The sequence below is a fragment of the Thermobia domestica genome, chromosome 16 (assembly GCF_964235325.1).
Source record: "Thermobia domestica chromosome 16, izTheDome1.hap1.1, whole genome shotgun sequence".
In the NCBI taxonomy this organism is placed as follows: Eukaryota; Metazoa; Arthropoda; class Insecta; order Zygentoma; family Lepismatidae; genus Thermobia; species Thermobia domestica.
Genome location: NC_137469.1, coordinates 135,577,045 through 135,598,111, shown reverse-complemented (window position 1 = coordinate 135,598,111; position 21,067 = coordinate 135,577,045). Strand labels below are relative to the sequence as shown.

General features: G+C 34.1%; 1 protein-coding gene across 2 annotated transcripts in view; it reads left to right on the top strand.

The window, feature by feature from the left end:
• The window catches only part of LOC145673438 (adenylate cyclase type 10-like), a 545,310-nt gene that overhangs the window by 99,337 nt on the left and 424,906 nt on the right, over positions 1-21,067 (top strand). For both annotated transcript variants that reach the window (XR_014128769.1, XM_081743142.1), the window contains exon 7: positions 15,529-15,633. Coding sequence is in view for 1 of the 2 variants with exons in the window: in XM_081743142.1 (XP_081599268.1) it covers positions 15,529-15,633 (105 nt within the window). In the remaining variant the exon portion in view is untranslated. The remainder of the gene's footprint in view (positions 1-15,528; positions 15,634-21,067) is intronic.

Here is a 21,067-nt window from a genome sequence, read left to right as displayed (position 1 = left end):
TACTACAATTTTGGATGAGTGTTATTGCATTTTGTAACAAATTATGCTGATGTACCCTAAAGTCCTTACCCATACTCATTAAAGAAAACTGCTTCAAAAAATAGCATTGAATCTATCATAAGGAAAATGTAGTTTCGTGCCTACACACCCAAACAAGGGCTAAACAATGACTTTCTGTTATTTACTGCTAAAATTTGAAAAACTTAGATATTTATTAATAAGAATGCCGTATTTCACATTAATAGTGTGAAAAGTTTATTTCTTCCAGTGCTGTAGAAAATTACACGAATTACGAAAAATAAAAACATACTGCAATCTTCCAATCTTCCTATGAGACGCGTTCTAAAACCCGGTTAACTACTTTCGGATCCGTTTAAGGTTGAAACAGAATGTGTCGGTTTATTTCAGAAACCGAACTGTAATTTGATTCAGTCTTGTTTGAAGAGAGACATTATATTGTTGCTTTTTACAATATCGACACATTTTATGGAAAAGTTCCGAAATATATGTAATGGTTTTATTTTAGGTTAAGGTATGATGAATCTGCTGCTTCAATTTTGAATACAATTTCCCATGTGTTCTCTCTCTATATTTTTGTGAAAACACGTTAATGAACAATAGAAATTATAACTGTTTTTCGGTTCGGTTTGGCTTCGGTTAACCGTTTGAAAATGGAATGAAATAAACTCTTTGCTTTTAATGTCGCACGATTATGCCTGTGAGGTTAAGCGAGATTATGATTAAAACAAGTAAATTATGAAGGACGAATTGGTGGAATGAGAAAGTGGGAGGAAACAAGAGTACGTGAGTGTCCCGAGAAAACCCACGAGCACGATTTTGTCCACCTCAAGCTTACTTGCCTTGGGAATAATCCAGGTACCCCACCCATCAAATAACTCAGTAGTCACGGTCCCAGGTTGGATTCCCGGTGGGAGAGCCTTTGAAATGTTAAATGTTCTCGATGTTTGTGTTCGTACCCCTGTCGTTCAAGGTCAATGGAACTATAAAACGAGTCTAACCTAGTAGAAAATAGAGACAAGTTACGAAATATTTTCGGTGAATCAAAAAAACAAAATATAGTAGTCTGGAGCATCAGGTTGTAGTTAAGGTTTCGAATGACTCTCAAGACCACTTTCTCCTTCATGTTCTGAGTGTTTGTGTGTCTTCTTTTGTTTTCTAATTGAAATTTGAATTCGCTGCTCTATATTATTTTATAATGATTGAAATCGGAGTGTTTTGTTCTTAGTTAAACCTTTGAATCATAAACCTGTGCAATTTACTACTCACACTAGTGTTTTTCTCCTTTTACTCACAGAGCGACATACAGTAGTGTATTACTATTCGTTCCGCAATGAGTGTTCTGGGTTCGATTCCCGCTTAGGAAATTAGAGAAATTTTTATCATTCACAACATTGATATTTCTGATGTATAATAACATGAAAAGTATTCCTTTTTTCCGGTCTTCGAGTTGAAACGACTTTCTTAATAGGGCAAATACTAACAACATGACGACACATGTCTACAACCTTGATTCGTAATGTATGAGAACGTAACGAATTATAGCAAACAATTCATGAATACATAAGGTTCACTCCTAGGGCATAGGGCTTAGACAATAATACGTCCAAAGTATCTCTTATAAGGCAATTCAGCCATGGGCAGTATAACGAAGCAATTTGTTTTATTCTTTTCTATGACTATCGGTCAGTATTAAATTCAGATATTATCACTCGGGCGGATATGAACTTCTCGGAGGTGAGAGTTGTTTTTTCTGTATTTTTGCAAGAAAGCAGCATATTTAATAATTCCATTCGCATGCACATCTTACGCAATATTGAGACTAATTGCGGATAAATATTCAATGTAAGATTATATTTATAGAACAATCGTTCAATTTTATCTAAAACATTAATTATTATAAAGACTGGTAAAAATATCGTAGACTAAACTTTAATACCTATTTACAGTATTTATTTTTGTTATTAGTTTCTATTTACAGTAGTTACTATTTGTTACTAATGTAAGAAGATTTACAATAACTCAAATATTTTAATTGTCCTAAAAGAAACATACATAGGAATACTTTTACAAAATGTTCTCTTCTTTCTCACACTTCTGATTCTTGGCTTCTTCGCTGCATACACATCAATAAATTTCTTCAGTAGGATTCAGTGCCAGACTGGCCACGTCGGTTATTTGGAGATTGCAAGGGCCAGGGAACCCTGCAGTTATCACAAGGGGCATGAGCTATAGGACTTGGTTGAGTTTTCGCGATCGCAAATGCTTTCTTGATTCTACCTACGATAAAGGTTGCGGAACCGTAAGTTCGTCTTTCCGAAAGAAATCTTTACGGTCACCTGTTGCTCATATCAGTATGCCTCTGTGAGACAGTAAAACTTCTTACTTAGCAAAGGTCCCCCTCTGCTCCGTAACGTTTAGTTCATATCTCTCTCTCTCTCTCTGTCTATCTATCTAACTATCTATCTATATCAACTTGGCCAGTCTGACACTGGTAGAATCAGTGTCGCGCAGTGGAAAATCAGCGCTCGTTGCGAGAGTATACGACGGCATCCCCGTACATATCAGTAAGGTCGACAGACCAGCCGCGAAGCGCCGTCATAGCTTGCGCGAAGGGTGAGAAAATTTTGGAAAGTAAACCCTGCTTTCCCTTGATTTATAACACCTTTTATTACTTTTGACCTTCCATTTTATATATATGCACATGCATTTTCCTAACATGAGTAACATTTTTCTCTTTCTTGCTTTCCTACTTTTCTTTTCTTTTTTCGTCCCGAATCTTGCGACCCCTTACTTCGGCGCCCGAGGCAGTCGCCCCGCTTGTCTCGTCCCCCAAGATATGACACTGGAAAGTACTTGGGCTCGAACGGATGAATACTCACAAAAAGGAAAACTTGTGTAATGTGAGCATTCCGGAAGCAAACAGCGATGTCTGCTTTTCTGCAAGATGGTGTAAACGTGCGCAAAAGCAGCGCAAAGTAGAGCACATGCCATAATTACGGGGCATTATAAAGTCCGACCCCGAATCATTTTTCCGGAAAATGGTTGGGGATTGAAAAATCGGCGCACACGTATCTCATTATTTTAAGGGGTGTACATTTTGAATAAAAAATTGTGTCCCAGAGTTCCCCGGAGGATCCTAGACAGGGTCCAACCAAAATTTTCAAATGGTAGGGGAGTCAAGTAGTAGATTGTTAAAAAGGTATTGTGAAAAGAAACAAGCTGCAACAAGTCACGAGTCCGTATGCACACCCTATGCAAAATGGTGGTCACAAACTCTTTCATGACAACTGTGTTCACATTTTGTAGAGCGTAAGCGTAGAGACGCAGGACTTGCTACATCTTGTTTCTTTTCACAATACTTTTTCAACGATATACTATTTGACCCCCTTACCATTTGAAAACTTTGGTAGGACCCTGCCTGGGACCCTGGGACACAACTGTTCCTCATTCAGAATGTATTCCCTTAAAAATAATGAAATAAGTATGCGCCGATTTTTCAATCCACCAAACCCTTTTCCGCGAAAATGGCTCGGAGTCCGACTTTCTAGCTTCTTGTAGTTATGGCATGTACTCTACTTTGCGCTGCTCTTGCGGACTTTTACACGATCTTGTAGAAAAACGGACATCATTGTTTGCTTCCGGAGTGCTCACATTACAAATGCTTTCCTTTTTGTGGGTATTCATCCGTTCGAGCCCAAATACTTTCCTTGTAAGTAGGATCTTCGTCACCTTCAATAGCGATATTTCATTTATATACTACTATTCTATTAATAAAGTATATATATATATATATATATATATATATATATATATATAATATATATATATATATATATATATATATATATATCAAACCCAGAGGGACAACTGTTCCTCCTTGATCTCTCTAAATGACGCCCCTGAATCTCACACTCAGACTTCAATTTAGTTAAAGAAAGTTGTGTTTAGTTTAACACTATTAAAACACACTTACATTTGTTACTTCTCATGCGAAAAATGGGGTTTAGGTCGCTCTATTTCAAATAACGGAAGAACCGTCCATTTTCAAAAACTGAAGTCTGCTGACACAGAGATCATATTGAACGATCGAAGGATCTTTCCTATCCCAATCTGTAGTAGTGCTATCTACTAGTATATAATATAGGGCGAGAGTATAGCCTACTAAAACACAAACCCTTCTTCAACAGTTGACAATTTCATGTTCTGCCAAACTCGCTCATAGCGTAAGAAACACAGGTTTTATTGACTATTTGGTTTTCTATCTTAGATGTTACATGTTTAATATTTATGTGGATTGGGTCTGAGTCATTTATATGTATATTTAGAGATTGGATTTTGTCTGCACGTGCACGAAAAGAAAGCAAATAATTGGGTGAAGTAATTTCTACATTTTGTGATCGAAATTTTGAGTTTCTCCGGGGGGGGGGGAGTTCCTCCGCCCTAACCCCTGACTTCATCCCTGTTTTCAGTATGCTCATTTGCACTTATTTCAATCCAATTTCACCCATCCAAGTGTTACTGATTATTCTGGATATTTTGAACCGAGAAGTAAGAAATATTTCTTTTGAGCTAAATGTAAAGAAACATGCATTATAGACAGAAATCACCAATTTTAATATCAAATCATTATATTTACAATTTACACATATAAAAAGTATTACAGTTTTAAATATTTCATCATATTTTCATGTTAAAAAAATAAAATACTCAGACAGAGTTTCGAACTCTCGATCTATAAATTTTATAAGTTGTTTACGAAGACAGAGCAACTCAATATGCTTGCCTACTGGCGGCATATCTACGGCTTGCAGTTAGTATCTATATAAAGAACATAGGGAAAATGCAATTCTTTCTGTATAAATCTGCGGGAATTGTGACGGATCTTGGCTTACGTTTTCGGACTTATTGTTTGAACAAATTTCCAATATTATTATTATTATTATTATTATTATTATTATTATTATTATTATTATTAATAATAATAATAATAATAATAATAATAATAATAATATAAAATACTAATTCCATATGTCGATAGAAAGTTTTTAAAACCGCCCATAACATTAGGCAAAAATTACAAAGTAGTAGAGATTGTAGAGAATTGTCCGAACCACCAGGACAAACCCCCTGTGTACGTTCCCACAAGTAGGTAAATGTTGAACGAAAGGTTTCCAGTAAACTTTTATGTAGAAGGTTGGTTACTGAACTCATAAGAGCCATACGATAATTTATGTTTTTAAGTTTTACGTTAGATGGTTATGCCGGCTAAGCTATGGAGAAGTCGATGTTGAGAATGAAAGAAATAGTGGAATGACACCACACACGGCGTTTGTCCAACACAATGCACAGGGGGAGCTGGAATAGATAAAGGGACACAAGCTCCAGACTTGAGTGGGCTACGACTGAAACAACCATAAAGAAAACGTCTAACTTTGTTGGTATAGGGTGAGCCATTAGATTCACAAAACTTCAGTAATAATAATAATAATAATAATAATAATAATAATAATAATAATAATAATAATAATAATAATAATAATAATAATAATGGTAATGAACCACGAATGAGCAACTAGTGACATTTCGTCAAACATTGGCGGAATCGCAGCGACTATACGCAGAGGCCTCACTTCCGTTTTGAAAATTATGCCAGCATTGGCCCACCAGCATCAGTGACAAGACGAAACGCCAATGAATCACAAGTTCTTCCCCGAAAATACGTTAAATCGTGATGCGTATAAAATATGCGTGATTGTATACATTAAGGCGAGTCTGAAAAAAGATCTTTAAAAAGTGAAAAAATTGTTCTCCGATATGTACGAGAACCACCAACATTGAAATTACTAGGCGCGTTCTCTTCCGACTTCACCACCGAGGCGTTGAAGAAAACACTGTTTGTGCAATGACAAAGCGTTGGAGCCTTTTTAATTTGGCTAATCAGAGTGTTCCTTTAACCGTGTATATTGCACAATAAGCATTTGGGTCCAGGTAAAATGCATGCGCATTGTAATATTATAACAAATGACACATGTCTCTTTTCTTCATTTCACAGTTCTCCCATATTTACTTTCTAATGATCGACGACAGTTGCCATCTAAATTCATACAAGTATACGCACTCATCTCAAGATTTTTCACTTCATGACGCAGACTCAGGGGTTACTCTTGACCCCTGGAGCTCATTTTAGGAACAATTCGTCATGAAAAAATAACATAGCTGTGTTTGCTGTGTAAAAGGTGTTAAGTCCAAAATGTTCTAAACATTTGAACTTAAAGAACTTTTTATGATACTTTAGAGTAACTATTTATGTTGAAATTTAAAACTACTACCCAAATTTTAAACGAAATCGTTCCAGTAAAGTTTCATACTGTACGTTTCTACTGTACGAAAGTATTCTACTGTAGGTTTTAAGGAATATAACTGTAATAAAAATAACTGAATATAAATGAACAGTAAGGCATATAAAAAACTAACTTATGGTATGCAGAAGTAATTATAAAAGCTTTTCTACAAAAATATCTACACAGACCATAATTCGATGAGCTCAGAAATACAAAGTAACTAAATAGCGTATAAGATTAAGTAAAGGGAGCAATTTCTTCTTAAAGAATGAACATACACAATTCCGAGAATCGAGATAAGACAAAAAATCAGTCGCGTGTTTAGTAGATTGCAACGGGCTCAAGCCTTCCCGAAATAATTTCATTATAATTTTTTCTCGTTAGAAGTATTATACAATACAAATGTTTCTTACTGGTACTCAAGCACCCCGAAACAATATCCTAAATACGCCACTGCGAGAAGTGTTGACGATACTTTTTGTCTTATCTCTAAAGGAAGATGATAATTTCAGTTAGCCTTTTCCCGTCTCGACTCTAAAATGTTCATTCTTGTCTCGATTTTGTTTGAGTGGTTTTAGTAGCGAGATGAGAAATTCTCATCTCGTAGGCAACACCAAACAAAACCACCTGAGCGATAATAAGCTCGTAGCTTGTAATCTTCTACGAGATAATAATAATAATAATAATAATAATAATAATAATAATAATAATAATAATAATAATAATAATAATAATAATAATAATAATAACTAACTCTATGGCATATGGAACCCGGAGATTCAATGCCGCGTTCACAAAAGCTCTCCACTGACTTCTATAATTAGCTAACTGCATCTAGTTTCTACTTTGTATTCCAATCTCTGCGAGATCCATCTTAATATTGTCTTCCCATCTGCGCCTAGGTCTTCCTAATGGTCATTTTCCGATTGGTCTTCCAGTCAAGACTTTGAAAGCGTTTCTACTTTCTTCCATTCTAGCTACATGACCCGCCCACGTAAGCCTCCTAGACTTGACGTCCCTAACAATGTTGGGTAAACCATATAAATTATGTAGTTCCTTGTTATGAACTTTCCGCCACTCCCCATTCCCGTTCCTCTTGGTTCCGAATATTCGTTTCTGGATCTTGTTCTCAAATACTTTCAGTCAATGTTCTATCCTCAGAGTAAGTGACCATGTTTCGCAGCCATACAAAACAACATGCATGATTATCGTTTTGTATATTTTAAGCTTCAAATTCCTCGACAGAATTCGCGACAACAAGAGATTTTGAACCGAATACTAACACGAATACCCTGCTTTTAGTCGACATTTAATTTCTCCGTGAATATGATTTTCCTCTGTTAATATTGATTCTAGATATTTGAAACTATCCACTTTATCAAAAGTATTATTTAATATTTTAACGCATCCATAATTTGCTGTATTCCGGTCCCGAATAATAATAATAATAATAATAATAATAATAATAATAATAATAATAATAATAATAATAATAATAATAATAATAATAATAATAATAATATTTTTATTATTATTATTATTATTATTATTATTATTATTATTATTTTGGCCTCGCCTGTGGTCAGTACCATGAATAGATTCAAATTCAAAGTATTAAATTACTTGCCCTGTATGATCCGATTGAAGGAGCTTCAGATTACTATTCGAGTACCTTGACAACTGAACCGCCATCAATACGCGGTGAAAGATTCGTCCTTAGTGTGTTCACGTTGATTTCTTTACCTCCGCTTACAAAATTCTACGTAATTTTTATTCTTTTCAAAATGTCCTTCATATCTATTTCAAGAAGATATGTCAAAAATCTTTGGCATATTTTAATAATAACTTGAGTTGTTCTTACAACTTTTCTCCTCAATTTTGCTTCTTTTCCACACCCAACTACAGATATGACAGAATAAATGCTCATATTCTGCATTTTGTTTCAAAACAATCGCCATTACATGGCCAAGGACTTATGACCACCACTAGACAAACGTTTGTTCGACGTAGTATTGAAGCACAAAGATCACGTGGTCAGCTCCAAATGGAAATGATTGAAGTGTTGCCATGTATTTACGGTTCTTTTTTAACAAGCATTAGAAAAAAGAATCATAGATCAGGTGTGGCGGAGATTTGAACTCAAGACACCTAATGATTATCTCGATGGTAAGTACGATAGCCACTCACATAACAATACACAACAGAATTTTTGTAACAAATGTAATATTCGGGACTAGTTGTAATAATTTTATTGTATTGACGTTAAGTGCTAAGCTATGAAGATTTGTTCAAATATCTTTTTTTTAAACTATTTTACAGCTAGTTATGTGAATTGAAACAGGAAAATAAATGTAAATATCTATTTTATTTATATTTGCTACTTGAATAGCGTTGTTATAGTGCGTCCAGTAAGAGAACGTCTCTGACAGCTCGCAGTGACATTGCCACTACTCGTGTGTCAAGGTTTTTTTTTCGGTGTAATTGTAGTGGCAATTTAATTAATGGAATAAGACAGAGTGATCGTGGTTGGCATCACTGGTATAAAAGTAGGGGTTGCAATGTCCCACCGCATGTGGTAAGAAACGCCAGAGAGCATCTCTTGTTGGCCGTGCTATAGGCATAACTAAATTACGAAGCGGATGCATAGTGTATGGACGGATTGTTCATAACATAGATTCCAAGAAGGGATAAACAATGTAGACCCGCGACAAAAATGTTTTTGACAGATAGTAATGCATTATTTTAGCACATAAGACGCTCCTTTTAGATTTCAGCGTAATTAATTGAATACCTACCAAGACACACAGTTCTCTATGGCAGAAAAATAAATATTGTGTCACACTCAAGATTTCTTTAAAAGGGTTGTCCTCACCGAGACTTGGCTTTTTAAGCCTTCGTTCAGCATACTAAAAGTTTCTATGTTCATTTATTTTTTAAAAAATCAAACTTTTATTTCCGTTCTTTCTCCTTCCGACCATCATTTCATGACAGAACTCTCAAGTCAGCAGAGATTGGTAGTAGTGCAAAAACAGTCGAGGTGTTATAGGCACTAAATTAGAAATCGTGGGCTCGTGGGTTCAAATCTACTGTAAGCCAATTTAACATTTCTAAATTTAATTGGTTCTTGCAAGATGTGTGATGACTTCTCTTTACTCAAAATTCTCCATCTAGAGATAAGATGCAAAAATAATGCATATGCGAACCGAGAGAAAAAGAGAGTGGAGATATCTCCAATTGAAGTATTATCCGAAACATTCATCGATATTCATATTTGTTTATGTTTTAGATAATTTTCGTTTATTGTTCTTTACGAAATTAGAGTTCTTGATTACTTAGAATATAGCAAGGGGTAGTGAATGATGTATTATGGCGTATTAGAAGAAGGAACTCGTAATCTCTTGATATCGTATATGCTTCTAATAATAATATACTTGTATTATTAATTAGGGATTAAATTACACAAACTCGTGTTAGGTACACACAAAATATGACTATTTGTCATATTTGGAACATATGACATGTACTGATACAATCGTTTTCTCAAATTGAACTGACACACACTATATTTTGTTTTTATTTTTAAGATTTTCTTTCTTTTTTTGTTTCATTTTCCGAACACTGGAAACTAGCAATATAACTTCAGAAAATTTTCTTGTTAGTTGTATTGTTTAAATTTATAATAATAATAATAATAATAATAATAATAATAATAATAATAATAATAATAATAATAATAATAATAATAATAATAATAATAATAATAATACATTTAGAAAAATAAAAACTACGATGGTTTTGCTGACAAAAATATTCTCGCGAAAGAAAGATGGAAGTTAAAACACCTCGACCTGATGTTTTTTCATAAAGTTTTACTAGAGATATTAAAAGTAAAGGTAACTTTGAAATGAATAATGTAAAAGATTCAGAGATTTTAAAAATGTTGTAACCTGTAAAATAAAATGAAGGTCTGAACAACATTCTGTCTAAGGTTAAATAAGATCTCTTTGTGACTTTCTTATGGTAGCAATTGCTCTGTAGATACTAAACGGCGTATTCTACCTGATTTTTTTTTCGTCGCAGAGGCATGGATATTTTTCTATTTTTTTGTTGTTTGGTACACGGACATGTTTCGAACAAACTATTGAACTTATAGAACACCTTGAGTTGTACTCAACCAGCGAACCTCAACAGTATTCTGGTTGTCTAATATTGCCGGATATGAAAATGGAAGTGTGAATGCACTTTTGCTCGTGTGTATACATAATGTTCTTCTTGAGTTCTAGCGGAGAATAAAGAGTAGTTTTGCGAAATGCAAATCTGGTCGGTGAAAGGGGGTTGGATATTTTTCGTCATTAAGTGTGGTAACTTGGAACTTCGCGTACATGTTCTCCTTCGATTCTTGACGGAAAACACTGTGTAGCGGGATTCTGCGTAATTGGAATTCTAAGTGAGAAAGGTGTTTGAATATTTTTTGTAGTTCACCAAATCTACTAAACTTGCGGAGAATAAGGCAAAGTTTTGTGAATTCCAAGCGCAAAAAGGGAAATTCATTTTTCATTATTCACCACCTCCCCGAAATTTTGAAGTGTAGGATCTTAAAATTTTGCACAGATATTTCCCTGCAACTGTGGGCTGCAAAAAGGTGGTATTTTGTGAAGTGCCAGTTTTATGGAAAAAAGGGTACTTGAAAATTCTTTCGTGTTCAACATATCTTGAAATAGGATCTGTTAATAGGAACTGTTCTGCGGGTGATTAGAGGGCTATAATGATTATTTAATACTTTAGTTGTATAAAATTTTATTTTGCAAAGACTGAGCTTCCGAATGGCAGTGGTATGATGTATTTCTTACTCGTCTGCAATGGTAGTAGCAATTTTCTGATTTGTTTTCACGGTGTTCCTGAGGAACTCATTCGAACATGATGTTGACCAGTGCACATAAAACTCAATTTGCTATGTTACGTTACCTGAACGAAATTTGACTAACTGCAAAGGGTGCTTTATTCGCCATTTGTGGTCGAAATGAGATTTTTTTCGTGATTGCAAAATGTCTCAGCTTTAATCCATAAAGAAAAAAAAAATACGAAATTGTATGATCTGCTTCGTACTCTTTCGTACGACTCTGCGCAAGAATGCACTACCTGCTGGATCTCCGGGTAATCCAGCCTCTTTGCTGGGCATGTACTGAGTTCATGATGCTAAATTCGCGTGACTTTAGTTCATACGTGTATTGTGAATCTGTCACTAGACGTCAAAATGAATTGTGTGGATACGTACATGCTCTAAAGCTAGTTTTGATAGATTGATCAGAATGTTGCAAACTTGCGAAAGACTTCTTGAGATTACGTTAAACTACGACCAATTTCATTTTTGAATCACATGAAAGAATTAAAGTGCATATGAAAGTGAACAGAAGTGTACAAGTGGAACACAACTCCTTCGGCCATTGCAAAATATCGATATTACATAATTAGATAAGATAAGAATCGAGCCTTCAATAGTGAGTTTGATGACTTTTTCACATTTATGTAAGATCGTGGGAAGCTCTTAGCGCTACTTCAAAATCTGATCGATATTGCTGATATCGGAGATTTTAAAACAGAAGTTACTTCTAATTCAGTGCCAAGTGTTCGCTTGAAAATTTATGTAAATATCTTAAATTATTTAGTTTATCAATACTACTTCGGATTACTTGCAAAAGAGAGGATTGAGTTATTTTTCAACTCAGAAAGGTTCAAATTTGAGCACAGAAATTGCAAAATGAAAGAAATTTAGTTTCATATTTATTGAATCAACTGAATTTGTGGAACGTATATGGAAAGAATATCTGAAAACAAATTACTGTGCTGAAATTGTAAATTTTCTATCAACTAAACGCACATTTAAATCAACCTTAAAACGTCGTGAAACTTACAGCACAACAAAACAAGAATTATTTCGTCTTCACCATCAAAATGGTTTGAAATAAATACTTTGAATATGTCATTGTATCCACGGTTCAACAAATAAATTCTCGTTTTATTTTGAATGAAGTTCTTATGACAGAAATTGCTTAGTTACATCCATTCCATTTCTATTAAGTCAGTTTGTTGTAACAGACCTGAAGACGCTATTTTAAGAAAGGAGATGCTCGTAAAGAACTGCTTCAATTTTTCCCTTCATTACAGCGACTACAAGTCATTGCTAAAGTTTAAAAATATCAATACCAACAATGAAACAATACACAGCAAAGCTAGAGAAGAAGATATACCATGTCCGCCAGAAAAATGTATACACTCTTTGTCATCTTGTGTTAGGATACAGGCATTGACAGTTATTCTGAAATTTAAGTATGTTGTAGTATGGTTTTTCGCCCAACAGATGCCGGCATTGTCAATTATTTCTAGTTAAAATTATGTTGTAGTACGGTTTCTCGCTCAACAGATTTCGGAACTGTCAGCACGGTTAGTGAGATAAGAAATGGCAGGTGCACGCTTGACATTGGATTGGACGAAGAGGGTCCATTGAGTTCCCTCTCTGTTTGCAAGATCATACCCCATAGACTTCCTTCTTTGGGGAACTGTGAAAGATGAAGTGTATCCAAGTAAGCCGCGCAAGCTCGAGAACATTCGGCAGAAGATTACAGAGGCATGTGCATCGATCTCCATTGATACATTGACCGCTCATCGTTCTATTAGGTGTTTGGCCGCCAACAGCCAAGATTTTTGAACATCTAATGTAAACATATGCTTACTTGAAGATTTGTAACACAATAATTAAATGTAATTAAGAAATATGATATACAGTTTTTTCTTGAACAGTGTATACTGTTTTCTGGCGGATTCTGTAGAAGGTGAAGGTTCGGATGAAGAGAATGAGGGCATGGGAAAAGGTGAGAAAGACACGCATGATGAACAACTGTTATGCGAAGTTGGAAGAAAGTGCAAAGGATTCCTGTCTTGCATTTTAGAACTACCTTACGAACAAAATCTTTACTGTCCAATATACCCATATTGTACGAGGAGCAAAATATATTTTCTCTCTCATATATTCAAGTATCACCCAAAAGAATTTTCCTCATCGTTTCTCAGTAATTAAAGATTATCAAAAATCGATTACGATTTTTTGAGCAGGATTTGTTAGAGTATTTCGTTCTCTTTTAAGTTAAAAGATCATTTTATTTTAGGTTAAGTTAAAATTATTAAAGAATGTCATCTAATTCAAAACAATTAGACTTTTTTTTTAAATTAGTAACTAGCAACAAAGAAAACATCAAAAATGTATTAATTAAGTAAGCTCTGATGTCCGATGAAAATCTTTGGCCCGACATTGTATAGCACCATCTATATTTTGATCTTGAAAGTGCTTTATTATTATCTTGGCACATAGAGCTGAAATTCTGACATTTTGTACTTTGTATGACTACTCCTGAAGTTTGGTAACTTTATCTCCAAAGAGAAGAGAAATATAAGACTTTAGGATAGTTTTTTAAAAACATTTTGTATATATAAATGATTTATGCACTTTAGATGGACATACACAATCATTTGCCGACGACATGTCTCTTATATGTACCTTTAAGACATGAACATAGGTATTACTGAGGACTGAATCAAAATAGGAAAATAAGAAAATGGCTTATCGACCATTAGCTAGTATTAAATACAGAAGTAACATTTTCACCAACTTCAATAGACAAAATAGAAAACGTAATATTGAATCTTACATTACTATCAAGAGGTTGAAAATTGTAATCCTGTTGTTAGTGAAAATAAAATAAAACACTCGGGCATAACTATTGATAGACATTGAAAATTGACTTCTCACATTAACTAGGCCTATATCAATTCAATTTTAAGAAAATTATCATATACATTTGTTCAGCTAAGAAATATGATATTGTTTGTATACAATTATTAAGTTTGATATATTAGGCACTTATTAATCATATATTAGATACGGTGTATAAATTTGGGATGCAGATTTCTCTACTCATTTGCTACTGCTGATAGTTCGCAAAGTAGCATTGTAAAAATATACTTAAAAAGAATGTAATAGTAGATTATGCACAATTTATGAGTAATAGCGTTATGTTAAAAAGAATTTAGATAAATGGAGGGAAATCATGCATGGCATATGTATTCAATCCGGAGTGTAACAACTAAAATTTAGAAATTATAAGAACCAGAAAATCTATAAGTCAATATCAAATATATAGTACAGAAGTCTAAGAGTTATAATGGACTAAAAATCCAAACTAAGAACGAAAGAAATGTTAAACTATAGAAAAGGTCAATTGTACAATGGTTGAAAGTATTAAGGAATATACAAATTTTACATATTTGTATATCGGTAAATAATGCAGAAAGCCTTGTTGCCATGAGATGTGTTATCACATCAAAATTTATAATTATCAGTCTGTGTGACATTGCTACAAACCTCTGATTATTTCAAAGGTGTATTTGATACCTATGTAGATTGATTTATAGACGGTATATTAAGCTATGACTCTGCAGGTATTGATAAAAGATTTGTAGATACATTGTTTACACTTCCACTCTCAAGATGCAGATAGTGCAGCAGAAGCTTGTACGCTACATACCTGGAATGATCTTGTTACGTCTTAATTTTTAACTACCTGTACAATAACTGTTAGAGTACGTTGTGCTGATGTTCACATGCATTTCAATTTAAGAGGTCCCTTCACGGCGAAATTAAAATACTTCTAATTTTAGAGTAATTATGTGATATCTTCAAATAGATAAAATATAATAGAAATGTGGAACAAGAGCTCGCTGGACAATATTATTTTACATAAGATACCGTTATCACGAGTCACTTACCTCTTTTCGATTTCCAGCCATTTAGAAAAACAGCATTTATTTTCACATTTCTAAATGGCTGCAAACAGAAAGTTACTAGGTGACTCCTGATAACGATACCCCATGCAAAATAATATTGTCTAGCGCGCTCTTGTTCCACATTTCAATTATCTTTTATGTATTTCAAAATATCATATAATTACTTTAAAATTAACGGTATCTTAATTTCGCCGTGATTAGACCTCTTAAATATGGACTGCCAACCTAGAACGTACACAATTAATATTCAGTATTATGGTATTATGATCAACTATTTAAATTTATCATTAGCTTATTTTAATCTATTTAATTATTTTCTTTTCTGTAGCTCCTGCCACGAGAAAAAGAAAAACTCTTCATGGAACCGAGTTATCAAAAATGACTCAAGCAATGTCAGGTTTAACCTCGTTGTTAACAAAATCTTTAGGTGCAGGTTAGTATTTATGTCTGGCAAATATAAAATGGAATATGTAGAGAATACCACGTAATACGAAAGAAAATCGAAAAGTCTTTGTGCCCATTTTTTTTCAAGCGTGTTTTACAAAATCGAAGTATGTGAGCGAAGCAATAGGCTTTTCTTGGAATGGACCCAGAGTAACTTCCTAAGATTTCCACTGTGAGACGCTGTTATTAATTGCCAAATGTGGCAGAATTGCTCAGGACGTCTGGGACTCATAGTCACAGATATTTATAAGGAAAAAGAGTCACATATATGTATATGGGACAGTGGCGTAAATAACGGACTGGCGCAGAGGCCCACGCAAAATAGGGCGAATTTAAGTTTTGAAGATTAATTTTATGATGTAACGATGTTAAAACCAACTTTTCAATTTTCATATTATAAATAATCCATTTTTTCAATATTGTTCTGTATTCTAATATCAGCTAGTCTAAAGAGTATTAAGGATATTGCCAACAAGATGACGTTAGTGCTCCAAATTTCATAGTGCATGATTAGTCGCAGCGAGTTAAGCTTAACGTCATTTGACAGCTGATGGTTGAAGCTAGTAGAAGTGAAAAAACTTGAGATTTTTATAACGATAGGTAAGGTATTGAGAAATGAAGATGATTGAATTTTCAGCAAAACAGTGCTATATTTTACAATTTTATTTCGGTAAAGGCGAAAATAATGTACAGACTCATATAAAAAAGTGCTTTTGTGAGCAAGATACGTAAATGGTTTCGGTTCGGTTTAAACTATGAAACAGAATGTGTCCATTTATTTCGGAATACGAACACTAACAACAGTAATTTGGTTATTTTGATTGAATATCCTTATATATTTTGGAAAAGTTCCAAACGATATGTAATGGTTTCGTTTTAGGTTAAGGTATTATGAGCCTGCTGTTTCACTTTTCCATCGTAATATTCCCCATGTTTTTCTCTATATATTTTTTGTGAAAAAACGTTAATGAGCAATAGAAAATACAATTGTTTTTCGATTGGGATTGGTTTGGGTTAACAGCTTGAAAATGAAATCTTTACGTTTAATGTCCCACGATCATGTCTGTTAAGTTGAGGAGGACTATGATTAAAGCAAATAAATCATGATGGACGAATTGGTGGAATGAGAAAGTGGGAGTGTCCCGAGAAAACCCACGAGCACGATGTTGTCCGTCTCAAGCTTAATTGCCTTGGGAACGAATCAGGCACCCCATCCATCAGATATTTCAGTAGGCGGGCTCTCAGTTTCGATTCCCGGTGGGAGGGCCTTTGAAATATTAAATGTCCTCGATGTATGTGTGTTCGTGTCCCTGTCCTTCAAGGTTACTGGAAATAACTGTAAAACGAGAATAACCGAATACAATAGAGATAAGTTACTACTGCCTGAAAACTTGCGTGTTTCGCAAACAATTCATGAATACATAAGGGTCATCCTTAAAGACTAATATGACTCATAAATTTGTCTGAAACGTCATTGTGAGATTGTTTCTACGTTCTTCCGCTCTTACAAGTAATAATAATAATAATATTTTCGTTCGCCATTTTCAACGAGTTCCATATATTCATTCAACCAAAATTGGTAAATAGGAACTATTCTTTTTTATATTTGTATGTATATTTTGTTAAAATATCAATATAACGCAAACCAATCCAATGTCTTTTACCCAAAGAAAGGGCGCTACTAGCTGACACCTTCTTTTTCATCCTCTTTTCCTTCCAAAGTATCTCTTATAAAGCAATTCATCCTTATAGAGGGTCCAAAAATTTTCTTTTCATATTTAACTTCAGTATGCTTATTTGCATTGGAGTAGGACGTAATATTGAGGTCTCAAATATTCAGTAATAATAATAATAATAATAATAATAATAATAATAATAATGGTATTAAAAGTTTTAAAGTTGTCCTAAAATTTAGCAGAACTTACTTAAACGTAGTGATTTCGGAGAAGAGGTTACGCACCTTCAAAACACACCTCTGGAATTAACCAAATATACACGAAAGCTTTCCACTACAGTTTCATGTAGAAAGTATTTTACTGTAGGTTTTAAGGAAAATAACTGTAATAAAAATAACAGAATATCATTGAAGAATAATTCATCTAATAAACTAACTTATAGAATATTAAGATGTAATTATAAAAGCTTTGCTACAAAAATATATACATAGACAATAATTCAGTGAGCTCTGAAATACAAAGTAACAAAATAACGTATAAGATTTAGTCTACAGAGCAATTGTTACTTAAAGAATGGCATACATTATTTCGAGAATCGAGATAAGACGAGAAATATTTACGATATTTTGCGCCTCGTCTCGATTCTCATCTCCAAAGCGAGACAGCCTTGTCCCGTTTCGAACGTAAAATGTTAAAGTTTGATCTCGATTTTGTTTGCTTTGATTTAGAATCGAGATGAGAAATTCCTCTTCTCATGGGCAACATTAAACAGAGCTGATTTTTTTGCCTAATGTCACTTTTCCACTTGTAGTAGAATGACCTGAGCGGTAATAAGTATCTAATTTTTAATCTTCTACGAGATAATAATTATTATCACTATTATTATTTCTGAAGATTTGAAATCTGAATATAATAAAACGTGTGTCATCGCCGATGAATCGCCATCAAAATTCTTAAAATAAAAAAAATTGCCCGACGTATATTCGATCCATGAATCTCCAGGTTACTGACCAAGCGCCTTGACCACTGAACCCCGATCACTACGCTGTAAATGTTTCGTCTTTAGTCTGGTTACGTTAGCTTTCTTTGCCTCCTTGCAAAGGTGTATGTTAATTTTGTTCGTTTCAAAAAGTCTCTCGTATTTCTTATGTGATGATATAAGTTAATAATCTTCGGCAAAGTTTATATTAATAACATGAGTTGTTCTTAAACCTTTGGTTCACAAGTTTGTTTCTTCTCCACACGAAACTACAGTTATGACATATTTAATTCTCATACTCTGCATTTGTTTCAAAGAAGTCTCCATTACCTGGTCAAAGACTTCTGTCCGCCACGATACACTGTCACAGTGTGCTTGTAACATAATATTCGATAAGGATTTACGAAAATGTCAAGGAGATGCTTTTATAAACGGTACCCAAAAAATATAATACTTATTTAGTACAGATAATTGGTAATCTGATCTTCTTGCCCTGCACCTCACGTTTTCATGCGAAGCTGACTGAAGGAACGCGCTGGTTACAAGGACAACCCATGACGTCACGCTCGAAAACTGAGAGCAGTACCAAACCACTTACGACAAAACATAGTTCCCTAGCAAACGTTGGTTGGCTCTTTCGCCGTGCAGACGGTACAAACTAAATTTCAATAGCGCATGTAGGGAGTTGCTGCCTGTTTATTCTTGTCTGTGCATCAGGGTATTCGGTATGTTGTCGATATGGTTTTGCTCCATGACAAAGCAAAATCATACGTGGCGAACAAAACGATCACCAAACTTCACTCTTCATGGTGGGAGATCATGCAGCATCCCCTTACTGTCCAGATTTTGCCCCTCAGTGATTACTATTATGGCCAAATGGAGAACTATCTGACAGAACAGAATTTTACAAACGTCACAGAACCGTAAAACGTTGTTCATCCTTGGTTCCGTGAAGAGCCGGCCACGTTCTACCAAGGGGGCATCGAGAAACTACTGTTGGAAAACTGTCTGAACAGATGTGGTGACCATGTAGAAAAATAGACAAAGGGGTGTAATATATTCTGAATATGTGTTTTTTTTTTGTTTATGGTTTGTAATCTGACAATAGATCAGTAGGCTCAAAGATTTTCCGATTTTCTCTCGTAACACACACACACAACTAACTAATGAAACATTTGTTGGGGCTTTAAGGAACTACAACCTCGTAAGAGTTGGTTTCTGATTTAAGAAGATCTCCTGTGTAACAATTGCATTTATCGACGGTAAACTTGGTATAATAACCATAGAGATAACATAGATGTGTATATGTAGTGTGATGATGTTTTTCATTATTTTCTAGTAAGCAGGACTTAGTTTTCCACGTCTGTTACGGGTTTCATTGTTCCAATTTTATAAACAAGAAATTTACTTGCATGCGCTAATTCTGCCTCCTGACTCCTGCAACACCCAACTCTCAAGTTCTGGCCTGGTGTTTGATGTATGAATGGATGCTACTATATATAGAAAAAACATAATTGCGCAAAGATATTTCCTAATAATAATTTATTAAAATTATTATCTTCTTCATTTCATTAACACAATGAACTGCATTCATACATAGAATAGCGTTCCTCCTCAGACCTGAAGACGGATTTTGGTAGCTGGAGCTATCGTTGGCTATGAATTCATTGCTCAATACTGATACTAAGAAACCTCCCGAGGTCCTAATGGCATTTCATCTGGATGTCACTTACTTCTAGCAACCATCTAATAAATGTTGGTAATACTTTGTTTTTCAAAAGAAATTAACAAACACATCGATAATTAACAACTTACCTCGACTTGCACGAGCACGTTTTTCAGGCTGATGTTCTGCCATCTCGATAACGTGCTGCCACCTACAAATTTTTTCGTGAAATTTTTCAGGTTGCTTACGATTCGTTCAAGGTTAAGTGAGATGCCATTCGAACCTGGGGATTTTTCTTAGCATCAGTGTTGAGTAATGAATTCATAGCCAACGGTAGCTCCAGCTACCAAAATTCGCCTTCAGGTCTGAGAAAGTTTAGATTTACACAAGAAGAATTGAAATTATACCGTCCAAAAAAACAAATTTTACGATAAGAAAAATCCTGTAAGTAAAGGCACTAAACAAAAAGAACACAAATTTTAATAAACTTAATACTATTTCTACGTTAATTTTGGTGTAGACTTTAGAAAACATATAAGAATTTAGAGAATTGTAACACTACCACATTAAAGTTAGATAAATTCTGAGGAGGTACTGTACGGGCTAGATAATTTTTTAAAGATAAATCCTGGGACATATACCAAAGAAATATTAATATATATGAAGAGTTAAAAATAATTTCACTCTTATTTTGTTCCCGACTTGAAGAGTGACCTAACAAAGTGACTTAAAAAATTATATATGCTCTTAATAATTTTATTCAATTGGAAGTCCAGTATACTAATGTAGCTTTAACTTCTATTTCTTTAATAAACTCTAATAAAATAGACCAGGGCTGTACAAACCATATACGTGAGCTATTACATTGCTAGATAGAATGCATCTCTGATGAGGAGAGCAACTCTCCGACGTGTATATATATATATATATATATATATATATATATATATATATATATATAATGTGAAGTAACTGTGATTTTAATTAGATTATTTTATTAAATTACATTATTAACGAAAGAAACATGAACTTTTGAAAATTCATTGGAAGAAAATTTTGATCAGGATTGTACATTCTCAGACACCTATTGTAAACGCATATT